The 23,409-nt window shown below is 42.0% G+C and overlaps 2 protein-coding genes across 6 annotated transcripts in view; one reads left to right on the top strand and one right to left on the bottom strand.

Moving 5' to 3' along the window:
- The window catches only part of LOC118788862 (activin receptor type-2A-like), a 44,127-nt gene extending 40,580 nt beyond the window's left edge, over positions 1-3,547 (top strand). For all 3 annotated transcript variants that reach the window (XM_036545020.1, XM_036545022.1, XM_036545021.1), the window contains 3 exons: positions 961-1,099; positions 2,152-2,282; positions 2,762-3,547. In XM_036545020.1, coding sequence (XP_036400913.1) covers positions 961-1,099; positions 2,152-2,282; positions 2,762-2,956 — 465 coding nt within the window. In that variant the 3' untranslated portion in view covers positions 2,957-3,547. The remainder of the gene's footprint in view (positions 1-960; positions 1,100-2,151; positions 2,283-2,761) is intronic.
- Positions 3,548-7,867: 4,320 nt separating this feature from the next.
- On the bottom strand, positions 7,868-17,935 carry orc4 (origin recognition complex, subunit 4). 3 transcript variants are annotated; one of them, XM_036545686.1, is made up of 14 exons: positions 17,828-17,935; positions 17,269-17,337; positions 16,212-16,288; positions 14,883-14,973; positions 14,001-14,076; positions 13,839-13,924; positions 13,512-13,560; positions 12,702-12,853; positions 11,036-11,209; positions 9,941-10,027; positions 9,503-9,611; positions 8,786-8,881; positions 8,566-8,633; positions 7,868-8,197 (listed from the first exon to the last, which is right to left on the bottom strand). In XM_036545686.1, exons 2-14 carry the CDS (start codon positions 17,323-17,325, stop codon positions 8,015-8,017), a joined length of 1,305 nt encoding a protein of 434 aa, XP_036401579.1. In that variant the 5' UTR covers positions 17,326-17,337; positions 17,828-17,935; the 3' UTR covers positions 7,868-8,014. The 3 variants fall into 3 exon arrangements, with proteins under 3 accessions (XP_036401579.1, XP_036401578.1, XP_036401580.1); XM_036545685.1 differs by having other exon boundaries at positions 17,269-17,342; XM_036545687.1 differs by lacking the exon at positions 17,828-17,935 and adding an exon at positions 16,904-16,989 and having other exon boundaries at positions 17,269-17,316.
- Between the last annotated feature and the right edge of the window lie 5,474 nt (positions 17,936-23,409).

Genomic DNA, 23,409 nt, shown 5'->3' on the forward strand with positions numbered 1-23,409 from the left:
CATCGCAGCAATCACTCTCAATAGCCCCGACGACACAACCATCAAACACTCGATTCGGCAATAATTTTTTTTTATAATGGAACATCCATGTTACCAAACTCATGTTTGACAAGCCAGGAAAATTTTAGCAAGGTAGCTGATTGACATCCTGCACTTGCAGTTAGCTTGTCAATCATTTAGCATGTGTTGTCGGTATATGATTGAATGTATTAAAAATAATAAGTAAAAAGCGAAATTTGCACTCAATACACAGATAATAAAACCATACAGAACCTATGTGAGACGGGATTATACATGTTGATTGTAGATGGATATTATCAACTTTTATAAAAAGTTGTACATGGAGCACATGTCACACTGACCTCATTCATCAGAGGGTACAGTAAAAGGGGAGAAATATGGATGCGCAGGGGACTTAACCCTTTGTTAGCCACACCCCCTTTTCACGTGACCTCCCATGAATCACTAAAATCCCAAAATGCCTCATCACAGGAAGAACACCGAAACAATTCAACAAAATAAAAGCAGATAGGCGACCACAAAGAAATGAATAACTAAAAAATAGCTAATCCCAGGAACATGGATATGAAATACTAGAGAAATAATAATGTCAATATTAATCCTGCTACACCTGTGGGCGTCTGGTGGCCCAGACTCTGTAAATCCCCGAAAGATGAGGAAGGCTAGTCTAGGGTAGCAACGTGGACAAGGTGATATAGGACCGAATAAGATCAGGATGCTGTAAACGCCCAAGTGGGGAATTCCACACACACTCAGGGCTAATTCTGGTCCATGAAATGGCCCTGGTGGCTGTCAAAGTCTGTGCTTAATGAAGACGATTGATGTGGAGTCTCCTGTACTGGAACAGAGGGAGCCAGATAGTGGCGAGGAGAGACAGCCCTGTCTGTTGTCGCTGGAGTTTACTGCTTCACGAAACCCCCCCGAATGTGTCTGTTCCAGGTGGGCACCCGCCGGTACATGGCCCCCGAGGTGCTGGAGGGGGCCATCAACTTCCAGCGGGACGCCTTCCTGAGGATAGACATGTACGCCATTGGCCTGGTGCTGTGGGAGCTGGCATCCCGCTGCACCGCGGCTGACGGTAAGGGACAGAACTGGATGCCTGCAAACCCCCCGGGAAGCTGGGACGAGAGTGTGGATCACTTAATTACAGCACTCTCACTGTCACCAGTGAATTACACACATATGCATGCACAGTCACCATGAAAGTGCATATAGAATAATTGCAGGTCCTGGCCCCGTTGTTCTGAGCATCTTATATGACAATTATATGACATATAGTTTGGCCAAGGAGCTCATCCCATGCCTGTTTGGTTAACAGTGTAGTGTCCCTACATTGGACATCAGTAGCCAGTAGACAGGATAACTATCAGTAGAGCTCCAGTGCAGAGCCTGTGTGGTGTACTGCAGTGATATTGATATTGGCAGGTGTGGTTTCAGAGTGTGGAAATGGGTGTGGATGGAGCCAGTTCTTGTGGAGTGGCCCTGTGAGTGACTCCACTGTGTCTTCTGTGACAGTCAGCGGCATTCCTTCGGGGACAGTGCTGACTGTGTGTGTGTGTGTGTGTGTGTGTGTGTGTGTGTGTGTGTGTGTGTGTGTGTGTGTGTAATGATCCAGAGGCTTCCCAGTGTTGAACATGATCCCTGCACACCATGCAGTGGGCGTGTAGTAATTCTCCATTCACAGTCACAGCTGGATAGATGTTCCAGTGAAGAGTGGAAAATTAGTCTGTTCTGAGAGGAGTTTTCATGGTACCCCTCCAGACTGGATGAATTCATGCAGGAGTCAATGAACATGTGATGATACATGTTTTTAAACTTGAGTGTGTGTGTGTGTGTGTCTCTTTCTGTCCACCTGTCTCCCTGTATGTCCGTGTGTATCTAAGTGTTTGTCCTTCCTTCTGTCTCTCCCTTCATCCTTGGCTGTCTGTCAGTCTATCTATCTGTATGTATGTATGTGTGCATTTGTGCATATGTATTTTTTTCTGTCCCTCTACATTTGTGTGTGTGTCTGTCTCTGTGTTGGGTATCAGTGCATGTCTCTCTCTGCATGTGTGAGAATGCCGCTCGATGCCTGCATGTGAAGCTGGCGGGCAGAGCTGTGACCTCACCGCTGTGCCCTTGTGCCCTCAGGCCCGGTGGATGAGTACATGCTGCCATTTGAGGAGGAGGTGGGCCAGCACCCATCCCTGGAGGACATGCAGGAGGTGGTGGTGCACAAGAAGCTCCGGCCAGTGCTGAGAGAGTGCTGGCAGAAACACGCTGTGAGTGGCCACCCCAAACAGTCACCTGACACAAAGTCCTCACACATGAACTGTTGTAGTAGATTCGTGAAAGTTAAAAACTGCTCGGGAGCAGAGGAGGACTAGAATTCACACACACTCAGTGGCAGTTTAATATATTATCTGGCTTTGTCAGTGTGTGTGCTGAAACAATAATTATTGATTTGGGGAACTGTAACTGTATTTATAGCTGGAGTGATTTCTCAGTCTCGTCTGTAGACTGTCTGTCTGGAATTACTGTTGAGTGCAGTGCTTTCCCCACTGCCTCTGAAAAGTCACTCAGGTTGGCACTGCCATATATGGCACAAGTGGTAAATCATATATACATATTTGTTTGGGTTGCAAAAAACGTGATAACGCATATCTTTAGCATGGTATATGAAATGGTGGCAGTGTGAGAGGGAAGGTGGATCCCTGGATCCCTAATATGAGAGAGGTGACGGCTCTTCCCATGGGCGCAGGGCCTGACGATGCTGTGTGAGACCATCGAGGAGTGCTGGGACCACGAGGCGGAGGCGCGGCTCTCCGCCGGCTGCGTGGAGGAGCGCGTCATCCAGATGCAGCGGCAGACCAACGTCATCGGCCCCGAGGAGATCGTTACCGTGGTCACCATGGTGACGAACGTAGACTTCCCACCCAAGGAGTCCAGCCTATGATGGGCGGATCGGACTCCTGCCCGCCCCTCCCCCCGGTGGCGGAGACACACACACATGTGCACGCATACACATACACACATACACACATACACAAACACACACACACACACACACACACACAAACACAAACACAAACACTGACCAATGGGACTCGCCTCCCGAGCTGCTGTAATCCAGACAGGGCCAGTTGCCCTAAGACTGTGCTCAGAGGGCGTGCCTGGGGCTATCAGGAGCATCTGCGCCCGTACTGGTTTCTACCCACTACGTTTAGTTACATGTGTGCCTGAAGACTTGCTGACTTGTGGCTTTTTTACTGTAAGCCAGGAACATTACAACAACGAATTAAAAAAACAAAATCAGGATCCTTTACAGGAAGAAACCGAAGGTAGAAAATGTACATGGTCTCCTTGGCAACAGGACTTTGTCATTTGAATCAGACTTTTGGCAGGTGTTTTTGTTTTTTATCGAAGAGTAAGCAAAAGACTTCTTCAGACGAACATCTGCTGGTTTTTCTATGACGTGAGAAGTTTGAAGAAAAAAAAGAAATGACAACATACCAGAAACCCCACCACAGTTCATTTCATTTCAGTATAAAAAGGGCAACTTGTTTTTAAATGCATTTGCTGTTTTTGTGTTAATATAAATGAATATTGTAATGCCAATAAGAAACAGCTTCTGAATGTTTAGTGTACTGCTGCTGTACATATATCAACAAAAAATGGTAATCAAGGTTATTTGTTGGGATTTGCTTCCAAGCATTACTTTAAATAACTGTAAACCTCCCTCAACAAGGAATACCTCAGTTCTGTCTGATAACACTAAAAAAAAACAATCTCAAATATTCAGATCTGACATCTCTTTGGTATTTATGCATTTAGAAATGACAGATGACAACAGCATTTAACAGTATGCCAACACAAAATGGCCATTTATAAACCAGTGTTTCTGCCTTTCATTCTTTTATTTTTCAGTTTTAGCGTTTTCGTGTAGTGTCGTTTTGCCCTGCTGTTTTCAAGTATTTTTAAGCAGTTGAATAGTCTGGAGAAATGTATTTCTTTTGAAAACCTGACGATAAGAAAAAGTCCCCGAAAAAAAGTTGAACTTCCAAAATAACATTTGAAAGCACTTTCTTATTTAGGTTTGCTGTGTCTATTAACATTTTAAACAATGTGCATGCCTTTATTCTTTTTTTTTTTTTAACCCCCCCCCCCCCCCCCCCCCGCCCTCCGTGAGTTGTGACACGTATCTGTAGCGGAAACCTTTTGATTTTTGTTCATTTCTTTTCAATATTTCCCCTTTTGTGCGTGTTCATGTCTCTCGCTAGTTCCCCCGTTTGTTTCAGGAATTAGCGATCAAGATCTGTTGGTATCGCTGTTTGATACACCTCAGGAAGTTTCGTCTCTCAAACCCCTCTCTCTGCTTAGAGCCGCAAGTGACTTCTCTCGCTCTCATCCGGGTGCCATTATTTACAGTGAATCCTCAACATTCTCGGTGCATCATTCTCAGACCCTGCGGGATAGGATACAAGCCAAAAAAGGAAACAACTTTGTTACAAAAACCTGATATAGTATTGACAGATAGAAACGAACATATTGCAGTTGTGGGGACTAAGAGGTGGAAAACGTTATGAGTGGCGCGATTTAGTGCGGATATCCAGTTGTATTCGAGCCATTAGGTTACCGGTTGCAGCGGTGCGGACGAGGCTGGCGCGATTATGCTAATCTTTGTATTCTTTCTCCTCTTGGACACGCTCACTGTTTTAACAGTGACTGTTACAGCAACAACGTTCAGGGATACAATACTATGCTTTACAATGTTAACTATATGCAATCATCGCAGGTACAGCAACGTTACCGACTACTTAAAAAACTGTAGCATTTTTTACAACCACGGACTTGTCAAGTGCTGTTTATTTTATTATCGCCGGACCTGAGCTTAAACGTAACACAAGGGCGGGTGCCAATATTACTGTACGAGCGTGTAAACGTTCCTCGGCTTTCCCGAGAGCGCAGGTTCGGAGAAACAGCATCGGCGGATCTGCGTTGCAAAGGCCCACCAACCCCACTAAATCTACTGCGCTATAGTTAAGAAAGCAATCTTGTTCGTGTAACGTAAAAAAATGGCGGGGAGACAAAATGCGGCAGGGTTGACCTCAGCTCAGAACACCTCCATCACTGTGAATGCTTTCACACCACTGGACCTCTGCAAGCTTTTCTGCGCCTCGTCGAACGTGGAAAAGAAAGTCACGCAGTCTCCAAGCAGGGAGGGGCAGGAAGGCGGATATCCAATTGCTGTGCGCGCAACACCTGCCGTGGCGCCGTGCATCGTTTTGTCATTGTTCCCTGTGCTAAAGTAAAAAGTTCTGATGTAGCCATGTGACTGGACCCCTCAGAGTCGCTGGTATTGTTAGAGTGTCTGTTTTCCCTCTTTTTTTAAAAACACTAATATTTCATAGACACACGTTTCTGATATTCACCAACTGCTGTACAGATGCCCCAACCCCATAAAAACTCACGTCCTCCTTCTGTGGGAAGCGACCTGAGTTTTTTTTGTTCTAAAAAATTACTTCTGTGTTTCCCAGCTATACAAGCCAAAATTGTTCCCCATTACATTGGCAGCAGACTTCAAGGAAAATGCACATTATGTAAATATGAATGTCGTTTTTAGATTGTGAATTTAGCATGTTTTTTTTTTTTTTTTTTCTAAGATATCACGAAGCAAAAAAGTCCTTTATAAAGTAATTATTCCAAAATAAGATTTTATTGTTTATTTTATATATCTATATTTTTAATTGTATTAATTTATGTTAAGGCCCAAACAGTCATCTTTCCTTTCCATGGCGCAAGGCTCTCTATTTTAAATCGGTCCAACGAAACACTAAATTCTCACCCCTGGATCGACACATCGTTTACCTCAGACATCCCAGCTATTGCGTAACGTTCTGGCACCGTTGCTGGAATGTTGCAGCGACGCGGTAATGCCAGCGCAGCGTTCTTTTAACGTTACAAGAACGTTAACTGGGATTTGACCAGCAGTGTTTTTTCTATACAGCGGTTTCAGTTCAAGTTAAACGCATTACCTCTATATTATGCCAGAAAGCTAACATGGCTCAGCCACGTTACCTTGAATTCTCTATCTGCCGATATTCAGTGCGTCACGGGCACAAAACAACTGTACTACTGTCAAAGTGAACTTGCCATTTTTATTGTTTTGCAAAAATTTAACAAACTGTTTCAGAGGCCTGGGTGGATTTGATTGTTAATATTGTACAGATAAATGGTATGCTATTTCCCCCTAAAATAAAGTATAGTGACTGCTCTGTGTGCCCTTTGTGTTTGATGCTACTGTAATGGTCTCTGGTCTTTGGTTTAAAATTAGTTGAACATCCCAGTAACACTAAGGACAAGTAATTATTAATTTATTGAATGTCTATAGGGCATATGCAGATACAAAAGCATTACTGTGAACCTTTTGTTGGTAGGCATCTCAAAAGGCTGTTGCTCCTGAGTGAAAAACACATACTATTAATAGTGAAATTACTTAGTCATCATCATTAAACAAATACTAGATATTACTAAATATTTCCCAAAAAATATTCACCATCTCTTTGTGAGAATCTAGCATGATTTCCTGGTGTGTCATTAACAGTAAGATGACTTTAGTGAGTTTAAGGTCATTAGAGGAAAGGTACAATATTACAGTCAATGTGATGCAGGTCTACTGGTGTCTTTGGCTTTGGCTTGGAGTCCAGTTCTTCAGGGAAGTAAATGGGTCAACATGGCTGTGGGGTGATGCTGAGAGGCCCTACTGTGGACCTTGTTGAGCAGAAGGGATTGAGGACGGGGACAGTGGAACACTGGATCTGCCCTGGGAGAAGGATCATCAAGGCCAGACAGAGCACCCTCAGACACAGCCTAGGATGGTGGCCTGCAGGTAGGAGAGGAGAAAGAGGCGGGACGTACAAACAGCTGATACAACAGAAAAATAGGGTAAGTAGGTTTATATACATAATTTCCTGGTTTGGATTGATTTGGGGAGAGCACTTCTGCATATAGCAGATTTCTTATCTACAGTTATCCAACTTATATTCAGGATAGGATCCATTAGTATAATTGTGCATTTATATACTGTTGTTTACATTTAACTGGTCTATCTGCATTTTTAAAAATCACACTTTTAAAAATCATGTGTAAATGTGTTACTTGTAATTCATGTCACTGTGAATGACTGAGGTCTTTCAACTGTGGAAACTGCTTAAAGTAGCATTTGAGTGTAAATACATGATTATATTTTTGGGATATCAATACAAAAACAATAGCTATTGGTCTACTTAAATAGCCAACAGACCACATAGCCCTTACCAAACACACATCACCTTGTTCACCCCACCTACAGTGTATGTTTATAACTGGCTGGGACTTGCTTGTCCCATGTTAGTCTTAACAATGACTTCCACTGGGTGGTGGTAAAACCCACAAAGTCTGAGATAAACTGTTTTGAGTATCTTGTTGCCAACATGGATACTGATTCATCAGATTATCAGCACACTCAAATTATATATGAGTATAAAAATATTCAGCCATTGCGTGGCTTAATGTCATCCCCACTGGATTCTTAGAGAATCATTGTTTTTAGTGTATTAAACATGGCTGTAATACAAAAATAATTTTGACATATGGGAGGGACAGTTGAAAGCAATCCAAAAGATGATAGCTTAGAGCTTTTTGAGGTGTCTGAAATGATATACTTTTTATTTTTTACTGATTTTATCAAATTAATAAAATTTCCATGATCTTGAGGATGCAGACTATATTTGCTATTCTGTGATTAATCTGTATATGTACAGAGAAATGAACACTTCCATTTTAATGAATGGTGATGTTTTATTACATTTTCCAATATAAAAAGAGTAGACAAGAGTAGTACAAATAGGGGTATCAAATCACTGAAAACATGAAACATTTCATTTTGTATACTGTTTTTACAATGCAATATACAGCACCAGAGGATGGCATATGAGGTGTCAGCATCTTTCTGTGTGAGCATTTTCACATGAGTTCAGCCAAAAGCAGAAACAGCCCACTGTTTGACATCAGTGGGGCATTGTGGGTATTTCTGTAGGGCCTCCATGATCTGGCTGTGGTCCAGCATCAGCTTCACCAGCTGGTACTCCTTCTGGGTTTTAGCAGTGGATCCATCCATCGGCTTGATCAGTTCCAACTGCTGCAAGTGCTCAAAGGCCTAAAACAAATCAATATTGGTATTAAATACTTAAGGGTATACACCGACTGAAAATGTCCTAGGTGGCTGAAATTTAGACTGTGGCTTATTCATGCATAAGTAGTGTGTTTACTATGGCCTGTGTATATAGTGGTGTTCATTAGTAGTGATGTCAAACTTCAGAGTGTATTCATCCACCTTGGGGCTGGAATAAACAAAGAATTTCATTTCCTGTCCACTAGATGGCAGAGAAGACTAATCTAGAAATGTTCAAGACCAAAGAACAGCTAAAAGATAGCCATATAGCCTATACATTTTCCCCCCGGAAAAAATAAAGTGTATGTTTTCACAAATGAATCAAGCTTGAACATAAAGAATAATGGACCCACCTTGATAACCACTGGCTTCTCGAAATTATGAACCGAATGAGATTTTCTTTGAATAAATTTCTTGAATTCTGCAAGAAATGAATATTGTTAAGGGGCATGAAAACAACAGAAAAGTACACTGCTTACTAGTTCACTTAGTAAGCAGTGAAACATACAGGTTACGAAAATCAGGACCAGTTTAAGATCAGGCTAATAACCTGCATCATTTGGGCACCCTTACCGTTGTGGACCATCTGAAAGTTGAAGGGCTCGCCGTCATATATGTCATTGAGGTGTTTCATGGCGATGATCAAGCAAAGCTCCAGAATGGACAGACCTGGAAGCAGAACAAAACTGCAGCTGAGACGGCGATTGTGGCTGTCCATTTTATCCTTTCTAAATTTGTCTTAGCACTTCACACAACTACTCTGTCATCCTGATTGTATCATTCTCCCCACTAATACCTAATGATTGTAATTGCATATCAATGTCTGGATTTGAAAAGCACTCAGATAATTCCACTGAAGGACGCCAGATCAAATGAAATATGACTGATGGACTATAAAACTTACTACTCATTGTATCATTTTGTCTGCAACACTTTCAGATAAATAAAGTGAGAGTGGGTGACATGGATCCCGGAGGAGAGTACAGTGTATAACCATATTACCCCTGTACACTGACTGTTTTCTTATTTTAGGGTAGGTAAAATTCACAACGTTGCAATCATTGTGTGGTCTTGTTATTATACTTGCTACACATTCTTCGTAATAAGTTTGTATGACTGTGCTGACAGTATTTTTTGTCTCAATTTTTCAAATTTAACCAAGTACCCACAAAAGCTAGAAGTGTGTGTATGTCTTCCATGTTCCTCACACCCTCCATTCCAGTTAAGTCTCCAGCTAATGAGCTTCATTTCTATAATGCTGCAGTAACTATAGGATACAGAGGGATTTACCATGCAGAACATTGGCTTTTGAGTCGGCGGTGCAGAGCCGGCTGGCCTCAAGCAGATCAGCGGGTCTGATAGCTGGGTTGGACACGGTCACTCGACTCAAGGCCAGCATCTGAAAAACAGGACTTACACAATTACGTCGCTTAGCGGAGAGGGACAGACCAAAGGCCTTCAATCTCCCCAAATCTGTCTAATGCAAACTTCCCCTGATCCTGGATCAGAACTGTTACTTTACACGAGATGGGCGAGCTTAGGTCCGCAGACCAGTCAAGCTGATCTTAGTTCTTTTCTTAGAACTTGTTCCCAGAGCTGTATCCCACTGTATTAGACAGGATGTGTCATGAGATTGAAGTCCATAACCCTAAGTCTAGTCCAAAAGCACTGATAAACTCAGCTGAGCTTCTTTGTGTTAGATTGTATGAATGACCCCGCCAACCTTACCAACAGCATGTGCAGAGATCGGAAGTCTTTGCTGGCGTTAAAATGCTTCTGTAAGACGGCCTCTGCTGATTTGTCTTCACACAATGCCTGTAAGACAAAAAAAAAACAAGAATGGAGAAACATTTGTGAAACATCTCACTTCATGGAAAGACTAGATGTGAGGTGTGATGGATCTCTGTCAGATTATTCTCCTATCAGTTTAGGAATTGGCTCTACACTCTGTGCAAAATAACATAATAATAAAGAAATCTCACTATGCATTTAATGGTTAACAGTTATATACCATTGCCCAACATGTTCTTTACAAAGTCTCACTCTAAACACATCAGCAATACCAAATGACAACAAAACAATGTATCGGCAGTGTGGTGTAGCGGTAAGGAGCAGGGCTCGTAACCGAAAGGCTGCAGGTTTGATTCCCTGCTGGGGCACTGCTGCTGTACCTCTGGACAAGGTACTTAACCCAGATTGCCTCAGTAGAGCTGTGTAAATGGATAACACGTAGACCTGTAACCTATGTAAGTCACTCCAGAGAAGAGCCTCTACTAAATGCTAAAATAATGCTGTGCAATACCTTTCCTCCCAATGAAATCATGCGAAAGTAGAGTGGAACATTCTGTCACCACTCACTCCTTACCAGCCTGGTACTATTAGCACCTTTTTCTATTGCTGAAGACAACAAATGTCAACACAAAGCATGCAACTGTCTACAGTGGGATTTCAGTCTGTGAGAACAGGGCTGTTAAAGGCTTTGGTCAAATCTCTAAGAGTTACAGCTTCTTTGAGTTTCCTTATCAGTTAAAAGCCACAGCTCTTCAGTCTAAGGACATTAAGAGGCATCTGTGGTTACTGCATTGTGGATAACCCTTGTAAAGGCCACCGTGCCCTTGGTGTGTCCTACTGAACATTTCCCTTGATGTTCATTTTCAAATACTAACTGAAATTTTCCAACAGTCTAAAATGTATTTCTAGCTCCAAACAGATAGCCATGATAAATGATAATTGTGAGCATAACGGCTGATATTTCTTTCCAGAGAACTGGCCCAGCCCTTTAATACTTTATGCACAGAGGCCGATCATGGGGTCAGAGCCCACCTTGACGCTGGCGTTCCAGTCCTCGCAGAACTTGTGGTCGGGGAAGTCCGAAGGAAGGCTCAGCTGCTGCTGCACGATCTCCAGGTAACGGTTGAACCGCAGCGGGCTCAGCAGGTGGATCTGCCTGTGGGAGAACCGGGACTTCACCCTCTTCTCCAGCAGCTCCAGGACGTCCTAACAGAAGGACCAGAGGTCAGTGTGCTCTGCCCCCTTCCCCCTGACTGCCAGTGATGGGGAGCCAGACTGCAGGTAGCCATGCTTGCTTGTCTAGCCTTGTAGTTGTCATTGGGAATAAGATATCATGAGGCACATCAAAATACTGTGAAACATACAGTTACAAATTATCATCACCTCAGTATAATGAGCGTGCATAGTGAGCTTGAGCCCCATCCAGTATAGTATAGCAGAGTAGATAAATGTCCCCTTCCCTCACTCCCCTGTTCTGAAATCAGTGGAGATGTGGTGGGGAGTTGTGAGGGGAGAGGAGCATTTTTTGGAATGCCAGTCCTGTCCTGTGGTCTGATCGTTTTCCTGAATTTTCCTGAATTTTCTGCGTGAGGCATCTGCTGACCATCATTACCCTGTGCACCTTCTCAAGAATGTAAATGAGGTCATAGCACATGATTCAGCTGCAGTGGTCAGAGCACTGGCCATGTGACCTGAACTGCAACTGTACCCTTGAGTTAGCTGGCTACTGTCCTTAACCACCATTGTTTTACTAAATATCTCCTTCTGCCTGGCTGCAATCTTGGGATGGAACCTGATGTTCTGGGTGGTCTACCACCCTAAAACTGTTTACGATGACCGTGCTACAGCCAGTGTGGGGAAAGGGAGAGGGAGACAATACACAATCCCCAGTGCTGTGAGATTCATGATCTGAAGGGAACCGGAGTAGCCAAGCTCTGAGAAAGCTTAAAATGGTATCTGATTGCTAGAGACCAGAGAAAAGCCTTTCTTGCTTTTGAGTGTGTTTATACTAAAAGCCATTACCATCCTGTGAATGCCCCCCTCCTTCCTGTGATGTGCTTTCTCTATCTAATGTTTTTTTTGTTCATTCTCTTATCGTGAGGAAATGGATGACAGGTGAGAGACACAGCTGTTGTGCCGTGTCTAGACACTGGTTTTGAGAGGAAATATGCCCATTCATAATTTCAATGTTTCAGAATCCCAAAGTCACATATGGAGCCTCTGTTTCCCAGCAGTGACTGTATTACTAGTTGTACCACACTAATACTTTGAAAGCTCTCTTACATCCACAGAATAAATAGTTCTTTATAATCAGTGAATTCAAATCTGTGCCATCTAGGGTCTAGGTTCAGCAAAGCTTTCAAAATCTGACTAGCCTAGACTGCATAATGTCAAACCTTTTCAGCATTTAGCTTGGAGGGTGGCCTCTAAATCAATCTTAGAACAATAGTGCATGGACTACCGCAGAAGTTTTTGCACTGAACACTACGGAACTCATATCCAACAACAAGTAATTGAAACTTAATGAACATCATAATACCAGGAGATATTGTGTGAGGTCAATAACTTGCTTATCTGATTTTGCAGCAGAGCCCCAAGGATTACGACTGGCTTGGATCAGCCAGTTATGACAGGACGTCATGGACTACTTGATCCATGAAGCCTCATTTATCCACACCAAGCTGCCGTGGGAACGCACCAGGCGACAGGTGAGGCCCACCACGGCGACGGGCGTCTGGGCAGACTGTGAGATGTCCAGGAGGTTGTAGAGGAGCGTCTGGTTCTTGTGATGGGCGAAGAGGTCAAACTCATCCAGGGTGAAAAGCACAGGGCGACTGGTGCTACGGTCACCTGAGCAACAGATATTAAACACACATGATTCAGCCCTGACCTGTTGCTTATCTATGATTGGATGACCTATCAGAGCAAGGGTGCAATCACAGCGTGAAAATTTCACCCTCTCCAGTCTTTCTTCACCCTTGCCTGGATACACCAGACAATATCCAATCAGACATCTTGTCGAAACTATAAGCACGGATTGTGGAAGGCCAAACATTAACAGCATAACCTTTTCCATACATAAGTGACTTGACAAATCAGTGGTTAGCTTACCACAAGCCCTATGCTATGGGAGCCCTAACAAGCATTTTCTTAAAATGTTGCTCCTATTTTATTTTATTTCCAGATATGGCTTCCATAGATACAGACATGCTGGTTGCAAGAGAGGGATGGACATGCAGCCACAAGCCTGACATACAGCAGCATCCATGGAGTTTTACATTTTATTTTTATCTGTGTCTCTTTCGCTGGGATTAACAAATATTACCACATATGATGTATTGTTTTTTTTAGAGTTACCTCATTAGTTACTTTCCATCTCAAGTCCCTGGGTTGACTATTACAAGAAAAAGCAGTCACTACAGTTGAGACATGAATACACTTAAGCAGCTACCACTCATCTCCATAAGAGTCCCTGATTATTGAAAATGTGCCACACTGTAACATTCACCTTTCTTCAAAGCCTCCAGCAGAAAGGCCAGGTTCTCAGCAAAACTCCCCTGAAACAGAGAATCACTCTTGGTTATACAGAAGACACAGGTTTGTTGGAATCAAATAGACTTACACTTACTGTTACACACTGTAGACTGTGGTGTAACTGACTAAACACACTGAAATTTCCAAAAACAAAAAGTATCAAACAAAACAACTAATAATAATTCAGGAAAGATAATGTGTTTTCACTTTACCCCCAAAAAACTATGAATCAAATAAATGCAGTAAGGCTATATTTTATTACTGATAGCCAAATAGCAACATCAACCAGAAGATCACTTACAAAGACCTTGTCCCCAACAACATTCTCCAGGTGAAGCTGGCGAGTGATTTCTTTCAGGGCTATCCTGTCATCAGTTTGAAGCAGACCTGTAAAGTTCCACAGAGGTGGTCAGATCCTTATGCAGAGCAATGTGCTGCAGAGGCTGATTTGAACAGTACTTGCCATTCAAGTGAACCAGTAAAACATTCTTCTTTACTTCATTCACTTCCAGAAGCTCTTTCAGTACACAGTTCAGAAGCTGAAAAAGTAAACGCAAGTCAGGTTTATGTCATTCTACAAGATGCAGAGCAAAGTCATTTCTGAACTACCAATAAGTTTATCCTTTCGATGAAAACTTTTACTTAAGACATTTATCTCATGTGATTAATTCAAAACTAGATTTCACATTTCCCAATACTGGTGAAGTTAATGGAGGATGTGTGTTTGCCCTGCTGTAAACTAAATTTATAACTGTCTTTAAAACACTGTAAACCTTACCTTTTCATGTGCTTGAAACTAAATTACCCAGCACTTCCAACATCTCTTCCTCCCTCCTGTCTTTTAGAGTGCAAAAACTGAACACTTTTCCATTTGTTGCTGGCACAAATATGTGTCTTGAAGCAAGTCAGTAAAATTAAGTTGGCATTTAATGTTCGTTCTGAAAATGACACAGGTTAGGCTTTTGCGCCACAAACTATTTCTGATAAGAAGAGCTGGACTATATATAAACATTTTTCAAAAAGCCTGACATGAATAATATAAAGACAGTTTTGTACACACATGCTGAAATGATATGGTACATTCAAACGTTTTTGCTTTTGAAAAACAACCTAAAGTTTCCTTAATCGTGATCTTCACAGATAACTTTGACAGAAATGGGGCAAAGCCCTTTCATCATTGTATAAATTTATTCTGTACAGTATATTTAACTGCAGAAGAAGGAAAACTCTCTGGACAGCTATCAGAGGTCTGTAACAACTCAAATACTCTTTTGGACCACCAGGCATGACCCAGAATTCAGGAAATTGAACCCCAACCCCCAAAAAAAGGTCCAAACATGGATACCATTGTCTTCCCAGCTCCCCTGGGTCCCACGATGAGTACTGAATTACTCTCCCCATGAACAGCTGTCCTCCTCAATAGCTCCAGCAAGTGTCTGAAAGAGAGGCAGCGACAGTATCCATAATGTCCCCCTGCCACAAGCCTTCAGCCAACCTGGCGCTCTGTAACACTACACAGTGCTGATGGTAACAGGTGCGAGGTCTAAACCATACCATCCTCACAGCAAATGGGGCCAGCTGACATCATAATGGACCTACTGTCAAATCTCTACCCTTAAGATTACAGTTTTACTTTATTCGGTTTTGAGGAGATTTTATCACATTTTACATGCTGAAGTTATGGTTGATTTGATTCAAAACATTGCTGATTGTAAGATCTACAGACATGCATGCGTAATTATACATACATGCAGCAGTGTGGCACAGTGGTAAGAAGCAGGGTGCATATCCAAAAGGTTGCTAGTTCAATTCCCTGCTGGGGAACTGCCATTGTACCCTTTGGCAAGGTACTTAACCCATAACTGCCTCAGTAAATACATCCAGCCGTATAAATGGATAAACTTGTAACCTATGTAGATCGCTCTGGATAAGAACATCTGCTAAATGACAAATAACATACCTTACACATGCAGACTCAAACACAAAGTAATTGCTAACCTATGGCAAGTTCCTAAGGGAACCATGATGGCAAGCAGGAGGACTCCAAATAGGCCACATGATTCTAATACAAAAAATGATTATGGCATTTATTCTCCAAGCACAGATGCACAGGTTTTGTTTTGCATGTTAAAAAGCCATAAATCAGAACTAGTGCCCCCTATATGTACACATACCTTCAACTGATTATTTCTTTTCAAATAATGTCCTGCTCCAGAACCACCATGGCACTCATTGTTGCACATTTTGCACAGCATGTATTTGAAGAAAAATAATTTATTATTCCCTTGAATAATTATACACAGAGATTAATAATACTATCATAACCTGGAGACTACTTTAAGAAAAACACAGCACACTGAAGCATACCAAGCATCCATTGGAGATAAGCTAGCCTACTTTTCTACAACAGCATCATCAGGTCTTGCCAGGGGAGTGATTACAGAGTCACCACTTTCCCCTCCAGACTCTTTAATTGTTCTAGTTAAACTTTAAAGAGCTCAGGTACGATTACTCAATCCCACAGTGGAACTGAACACCAGCCCGTTGTTAAAGTTAAGACATTGCACTCTGAGGCCCAGGTCCTCATTAAGCAGTTCAATAGATACTTAATTTTAATCAAGCCAACATCTGCAGAAGGAGAGTTTTGTTAGAGACCAAAGGCAATCAAACATACTTGTGTTGCGATTCCATCCCTAGTGGCCTCGTGGGAAGCTGCTGATGACAGAAGCGCTCTCGTAGTAATCTCTGCACCTGGCAATCACACAAGCAAAAGGCCAGAGATGTATACCTATTATTGCTGGACTGTCACTCAATGAAGGTTCTTGTTGTCACTTTTCACACATTGTACATCTTTGCTTCATCTGGTCTTGATGGTCCCTTGCGCTAATCAAATAGGTATATGTTGCAAGTATGACACTCCAAATAAAGTAGCTTTGGTTTGTGATGACTGGCAACAACTTGTAAATACAGATCGCAATCCCATAAACAGAATGGGATCCGATCCTTGCCCTGGCAATCTACAAGGATTTTAGTGACGTCTTTCAACCAGAAGCTGGTTGACACCTGGAGCAGTAGGAGATGACATCCAATTAGTGGCTCCTCTATTTAACTAATGCTGCCCAGATTCTGTGCAGACTCAAAAATCTTAATGATTATGGTCATGTTTGAGTTTGTCACTCTTGGCTAGATTTACTGTTTTTTGACCATTTGTCGACTGATGTGGTGGGCAACGTTGGCAGGATGAGGAATCTACGTAATGAACAAAAAAATACTAGTTCACCTGATCATTCTGAGAAGCATGACACTCAAACACTACCTATGTTTTTGGGAGTCGTTAAATTAATATGTTAAATTCTATATACTTACTCCCTTATCTTTACACTTTGGGTCACCTCATAAAATAGGTATGGTGTTTGCACTGAAACACTTGGATGAGGCTGAGGTTAACAAATCTGTAAAATGAAAAATCTGTACAGCATGAAGCATGAAACACAACCCAAATCTGAACATTTACCCGATCCTATGATTCAATGTATCTGCCCATCCATGTACTATAAAGATCAGTGAATCTGCACAGTACGTCGTACACTTAAGTGTAACATCCATTTACATTAAAAGCCAAACTCTTGGCCACAACGGGGTGTGATTAAATATGCCATCAGCAATATTAGCATCCGAAAACCTACGCTCTTAACAGCAGGTGCATCAGACACACACTCGTTGACACAAACCTGTGAGACGCATTCTCCAACTGTGAAGTGGCTGTCCTTCGACTTTCGTTTGCTCATGATGACCTCAGCCTTGGCTTCAGAAAACAGAGTTAATCTAAGTGACATGGTGATGTGGTGGTCTAGTGCTACACGGTGGAGAATTTCGGTTACTTGCAGAGTGCCTTTAAGTAGGTTAAGTACGTTCTTAGTGAAGTAGCTACATAGCAAAAATTCTGAGGATGAAACATGTCATGCCAAGCAAATAGTCCAGCCACCTAAGGCTATCTTGGTAATACAGGCAGGTGCTATTGACCCCGCCACGTTTAGCTAGCTGTACAACTAAATAACTATCTCTAGCAAGCTAACTCCATTCTGTAAAAACAGAGAGCATAACTGATGCTCGATTTTTTTTTTCTTGGGCAAACGTAGTGCAAAAACGTGCGCCAAATCTTGAAACATGTACCAAAATGACTCTGTCCATCACGTTTAGCTAACTACAAGCACAGCGCTGAGAGAGGCAAAGTGCAATATTTCCAGAGAAAATCACAGCCGTCCACAATTAAGCACAGCACTCGTGTACCTGTATCTTCCTTATCAGATCGTTATGTGAAGCGAGACTTTTCCCATTCCGACAGAAATTATATTGGGAGGACTGGAAACGTTCTCGGCTTCAGCCTTTGCTTCCTGTCGCGTCGCGGTGCACACTGGGACACCCCCTTCTCCTCCAGGCTCCTGGCTGCGGCGCAGGCGTGATAGAGAGCTCCATCTTTCTATCCCAACAAGCCCAGAGAGAGCCAGCAGCAGCAGTTGATGGGGAAGCTTTTTATTTTTATTTTTAAAGGGACAGAGCCTCATTTCAACCAGCTCAAACCTGCCGTTCGGCCACCCTTAGGCTTCGAGGAACTCAACTGGTCAGGAAAAATGGGGGAAACGGCTGTTCGGTTATTATATTAAGGAGAAAAATCCAGAAAGCCCCTCTTTTCTCTTCTGTCTCCTGCTCCTCCAGCACACAACCCTCTGCTCTCCTCTCTCCCTCTGTCTCTGGCCCTGGTTGGAGACATTGCACAGAGGAAAGGAACCTCAGTCCACATAGAATAAAACTTCGTTATTTTCGGGCGCCCGAGTCGTGATTTGACTCTGTCTTACAATGGGAGGATATCAAAGGTAGGTGTGCATTTTTAGTTTTAGGCACTTCCAATCATTTTAAATATACAGCTGCTAACTAGCTTTATTTTGCTCCTGCTTGGCTTGGGAAGATTGCTAGCTAGCTAGCTGGCTGGCTGGCTAGGTATCTTTCTCAAAGGCTTTTTATCTGTAGCTAACGTTACCAGCAGTAACGGGGTTAGACTAGCTAGTAAAATAGCTATTAAATTTGCTGACTAGTTAGCTGTAAATATTTACGAAATGTGCATGTTTACGGATTTATGTGGTTGGCTAGCTCCAGCAAGTTATAGCTAGCTTTATTTAGCTAGCTCAGAGCTATCTAGCTGGGTAGCTAGTTAGCTAGCTGCATACACACAGCTAGCTAACTAGGCAGTTGGCAAGCTTTCTGTGTCGCTACGTAGGTAGCAAGCTACAATTCTATTTCCATCTAGCCAGCTAACAACCTTTATGTGCATAGATATCGTTAGCATTCTACTTTATACCTAGTTGGCTATCTGTAACCATCGCCAGATACATGCATACATGACAGTTCGATAGCCAGCCAGTTCAGTGCAATTTGTTGAACTTGACAGAAGATTGGCTATCAAGCATTTCACTCAGAATTTTCAAAATAATAAAAAAAATAAATTATAGCTTTCTGAGCAGCTACTCGTTATAGTCTAATCCGCTGCTCGCCACCTTGATTTCCGTCTAGCTACAATGTCAATGCAGCAAGTAGTGAAAATAGCTAGTTATGCTTTTTGGATATGTGGCATAGGATGGTCAGGTTTTATCCATAAGGCCATTTCGCGTTGTTGCATAGCGATTTGACCGGCAACTACAGCATCTCAGTTGTGATTTCTTCTTGATAGTCTTTGCATGCCCACCAGCTGTTTCTGCTACAACGTGTCTGCCAATCAAGCTAGCTAATCAACTTCACTCTGGACGCAAGCTTGCTGCATGTAACGAGTGCCACAGTTCTTTCAGCGTTTCATTTTCAAGAAACGCTTTTCTCTTATGTGTTGACGTACAGTGCGAATCTCTCTTTGGCCTTTTGCCAGTCCAATTTGTGAGTTAAGTGATACTTTCTTGGTGCTGAAGAAACCGATTGAAACAGTAGATTGCACTTTTCCCTCTAGCATTCATTGTACTGCAGTGAAAATGCTGATGCACTTATCACATCGAATACTTTTTACTCGATGAGTTCTGTTAATGCTAAGCTTTGATGAAAGCGTTATCTTAACTGTATCATTTTATATACCAGCTAACTCTACGGCCAGTTCCTCAGTGTACCGTATTAATGTACTGTCCCGTACAGTAACCATGGTGACCTCAATCATGCCGTCATCGTCGTTAATACTAACATCAGCAATGACAAGGTGGTTGCGCAGTTTATAGCTGTTTGGTGCTTCTTTCAGCGTGGCTTGTGTGATCCACAGAGGCGAACCTTTCGGCCCAGTGCGAATAGCTAAAGGTCATTTCATGTCAAGTGGACGATGATAGTAACCTGCCCATAGATTATTTTATAAAAAGGAACTGGGCATGCTAATTTTTGGACATGATGTTATCAAAAATTCTTAAGTTCTTTTAAAAAAATCACCCTCCAAGTTCAAGTCAACAACCAGACATAAAATGCTGCCCGTGCCTGGAGAAAAAAAAAAAAAAAAACATACTAGGCTCGATATAAATTCGACCATCATATTTAGTGCGCTGTTTGACTCCAAATAAGGCTTTTCATAAAAGTAGCTGATGAAACAAACTCATATCTAAGAGATTGCCAATGGTTCAACTGACAGGTTTCATTTAATTTTATAAATGTGTGCCAAAAAGCATGGCTAAAATACTTCATGTGTTCCTAATGCTACTAAACACTTCTCTTCTCCTGTCCCAGAGGTTTAAAGTCAGGAGTGTATAAATGAGTGACCTTCTAAATATCCAAATGGCATAGATGCCAAAAAGCTGGACATGAGTCAAGAAGAAAACTTGATACTCACAAATGCTGGATTTTTGTTGAATTGTTGCAATCATATTCATTCAGTGCATCACAGGTGATCAGTTTGATGAGGTGAAATGACTGCATGCTACTCACTGAACTGTTACTCCCAGTTTGCATGGCATATGAAGTTCTCAAGGCTGTAAGGTAATGTAATGTGTAACATGGGATTATTTTGGAGCTGAGGAGTGTTGAAGTTGTTTTTTGGTTGGCTCAAGAATTACAAATGGTCACTTTGTAATGGGCATTAAGTAGAAGAACTTCATCGTGCTCACCAACTGGTTGTTTTTCTTTACTTCTGCATAGAATAGGAAGCTAGCTACAAAAATTAAAGTTTGTCCGTACTGTGACATTAGCTCGCAAGGTCAATAGCCTCAATTACTGTTGAACTTACTTGCTATGACGTAAGTTTTGAAACTCGGTGTCACGCAGTTTAAAACAACACTGAGAGGGAGAAAAATGGAAAATTTTCCAATTTCAATAAAAGCTTGAAAAATTGTGGTGCGTGGGAGGTTTTCTGCCATTGAAGACTCGCAAGTTCAGTGAAAACTTTTTCTGCAGTATGTCTCTTCTAAGGGTAGACTTCAGGCGAGCGGTTGCATTGTAGTTAATTGTATTGCTCTGAATTGTTCAACATTTTTTTTTGTCATTAAGTTATTTTTATTTTGCTGGGCTATTAGTGATGCATCTGCTTCCCAGGAATCAGGGTGGTACTGAAGAATCTGCTCACTCTAAATGCTCTTGCTTGCTTACGGATTGTAAAGGCCTGCTTTGCACATCAGTGATGCTTTGATCTTCCACTGGCAGATATCCTTAACTCCTAAAGTGATATGCTCACTGTTTGGAGGCTGGGGGCCGGAGCCATGGTTTGTGCTGCGATCTGATTAGTCACCAGTTGTATGGTGGAGATTTCTGGAGATGACACGCATCTTGTGATCCTGAAAGCAGCAGAGACCTCCCATCCCCAACTGTCATATATGTTCCATGTTAACTGTGAAATACTAAATATTGCGTCTGAGAACGGCCCAAGGTGCCCTTTAATGATGGAGAAGGCAGTTCTCTGTAGGATCTGCCACCTTAGAATGGTGCTGTGGATACTGAGGAGGGACCAGGGCAGGTCGGGGAAGCAGGCCCATTGGCCACAGGGCTCAGCAACGCCCATGTAGTCCCTCTGAAGATTACCCCAGTAGTTAGGGAAGGACGGGATCAATTACTTGGTTATCCTTATGAGGATATATTGCTCAGGCACAGAAAATACTGCTTGAAAATGGGATGTTGAAATTTGGTGACACATCTGTTGGACCTGTTTTACAGAACCATGGTTAGGAATAATGATTTTGCTTTACCTTCAAAATTTGAATGACATTCTCATAATGCAGTTGCCCCACTATCTGACTGTCACTCGGCTGAAATCCTGAGAAGTTTCTGCTGTAGCCAGCAGATCTGAGATCATCTTGTTGACCCCCAATCCTAATCCCAGCCATGCACTGTAAAATTTTATCCTCATCCAGGATCAGTTGCTAAGGACAGTACCTACATTAAATTGCAGCAACAACATTTTCAAAATGGTGGTTGTTTGAAAACAGTGAACATGCAGTAACATTGATGTAGTAGGTACATCAGTTGTTAATTTTTGCTGCAAACTAGCTGGCTATCTTCTTTAATCCAAGACTGTTGTAGCTAGCTCACTAATATTTGAGTTAGGAACCTGAAACCACTATAAATGAGTGAACAGCCAATGTATGACATATTTAAACCTCTCAGAATGTAGTGCAAACCATGCTTTAAACTCTACCGACAGAAGGACTACACTGGAGTGATTGTTCTTCCATTGCAACCTTTGATGAAAATTGTTTGACACTGGCTGTATGGCTGTGTATGCATCAGGTAATCAAAGCATTCCAGCAAATGCTAGTGAAATGTGAATCCTGAATAACCTTCAATACTTCCATTGCATTAGATTTTACCAACATTTAAAATATAAATTTGAAGTAAATGCTGGAACAACTTCCTTTAATTGCTGTGGAGAAGCTGTACTTGTCAATTTTTTTGTATGTGCTAAATATTTTTTCTCTAGTTGTCTTGTTTAAGTTTATGTTCTATGCATACATGAAACAGTGTTAACAGTATTAAGTCATGTTTTGTTTACCAGATGCATCTAAACACATAATGTTGTTTGCATACTAAGGGAGTTGCATTACAGAAAATGCAGATACCCAGCTGTGTTCTCTTCATTGTGCCTGTATGTGTAGCAGCTAGTGGAAAAAGTTATAATGGCAATGAGATGAAAACGAATATTGGAAGAGCTCATCCCTATCAATAGTCCATGTTTACATATTATCCAGGTATACAGCTGTATGATTACTGAGGCAGTTCAGGTTTAGTACCCAACACATATCTGAAGTTCCTTCCTGGGTTTTGAATCCTATGATGAAAAGTGAGATTCCTATTACCACTTAGCTACACTGCCGTTCATATGGGTCTTTATTGTAGTAAATCTTAACAAATAAAGAGGAGGAGAAGGAAATACTTATTCAGTTAAAGCTTTGCCTAGGCGATGCATATTTGAGAGTAATTCTCAACTGCATGTTGAGCAGTAATGAAATTTTAAATCATTATTGAAACTTTTCTCGTGCTCTGCCGTGATGTGAATGGGAATGCACTTCATTCAAGGTTTTAACGTGCTTTGCCTTTCCATATTAAGTAAAACTCCAAGAATAGACATTGTGACAGAAGAGTAATGATGATAAAGGACGCACGGAGAAAACTTTGAAGCGTTTAGAAGACATAATATGCAAGGTTGAAATATGAAGGAAGTCATCGCAGCAGGAAGTAAGCCTGTTTTTCCTAAGCAAAGAAGTTCACCTAACAGAGCCCATGTGAAGAATACTTATACTCTACCCCCCCCCACTCCATAAGCTCAGCTCATGTTCCAGCAGCTGCATGGCAGAATCAACCCTTGCCTACAGCCCCAACCTGTCAGCAGGGAAGCGAGGGAGGCTTTCGAAGGTGGGCAATTTCTTCTC

This window comes from Megalops cyprinoides, chromosome 14, assembly GCF_013368585.1.
Source record: "Megalops cyprinoides isolate fMegCyp1 chromosome 14, fMegCyp1.pri, whole genome shotgun sequence".
Lineage (NCBI taxonomy): Eukaryota > Metazoa > Chordata > Actinopteri > Elopiformes > Megalopidae > Megalops > Megalops cyprinoides.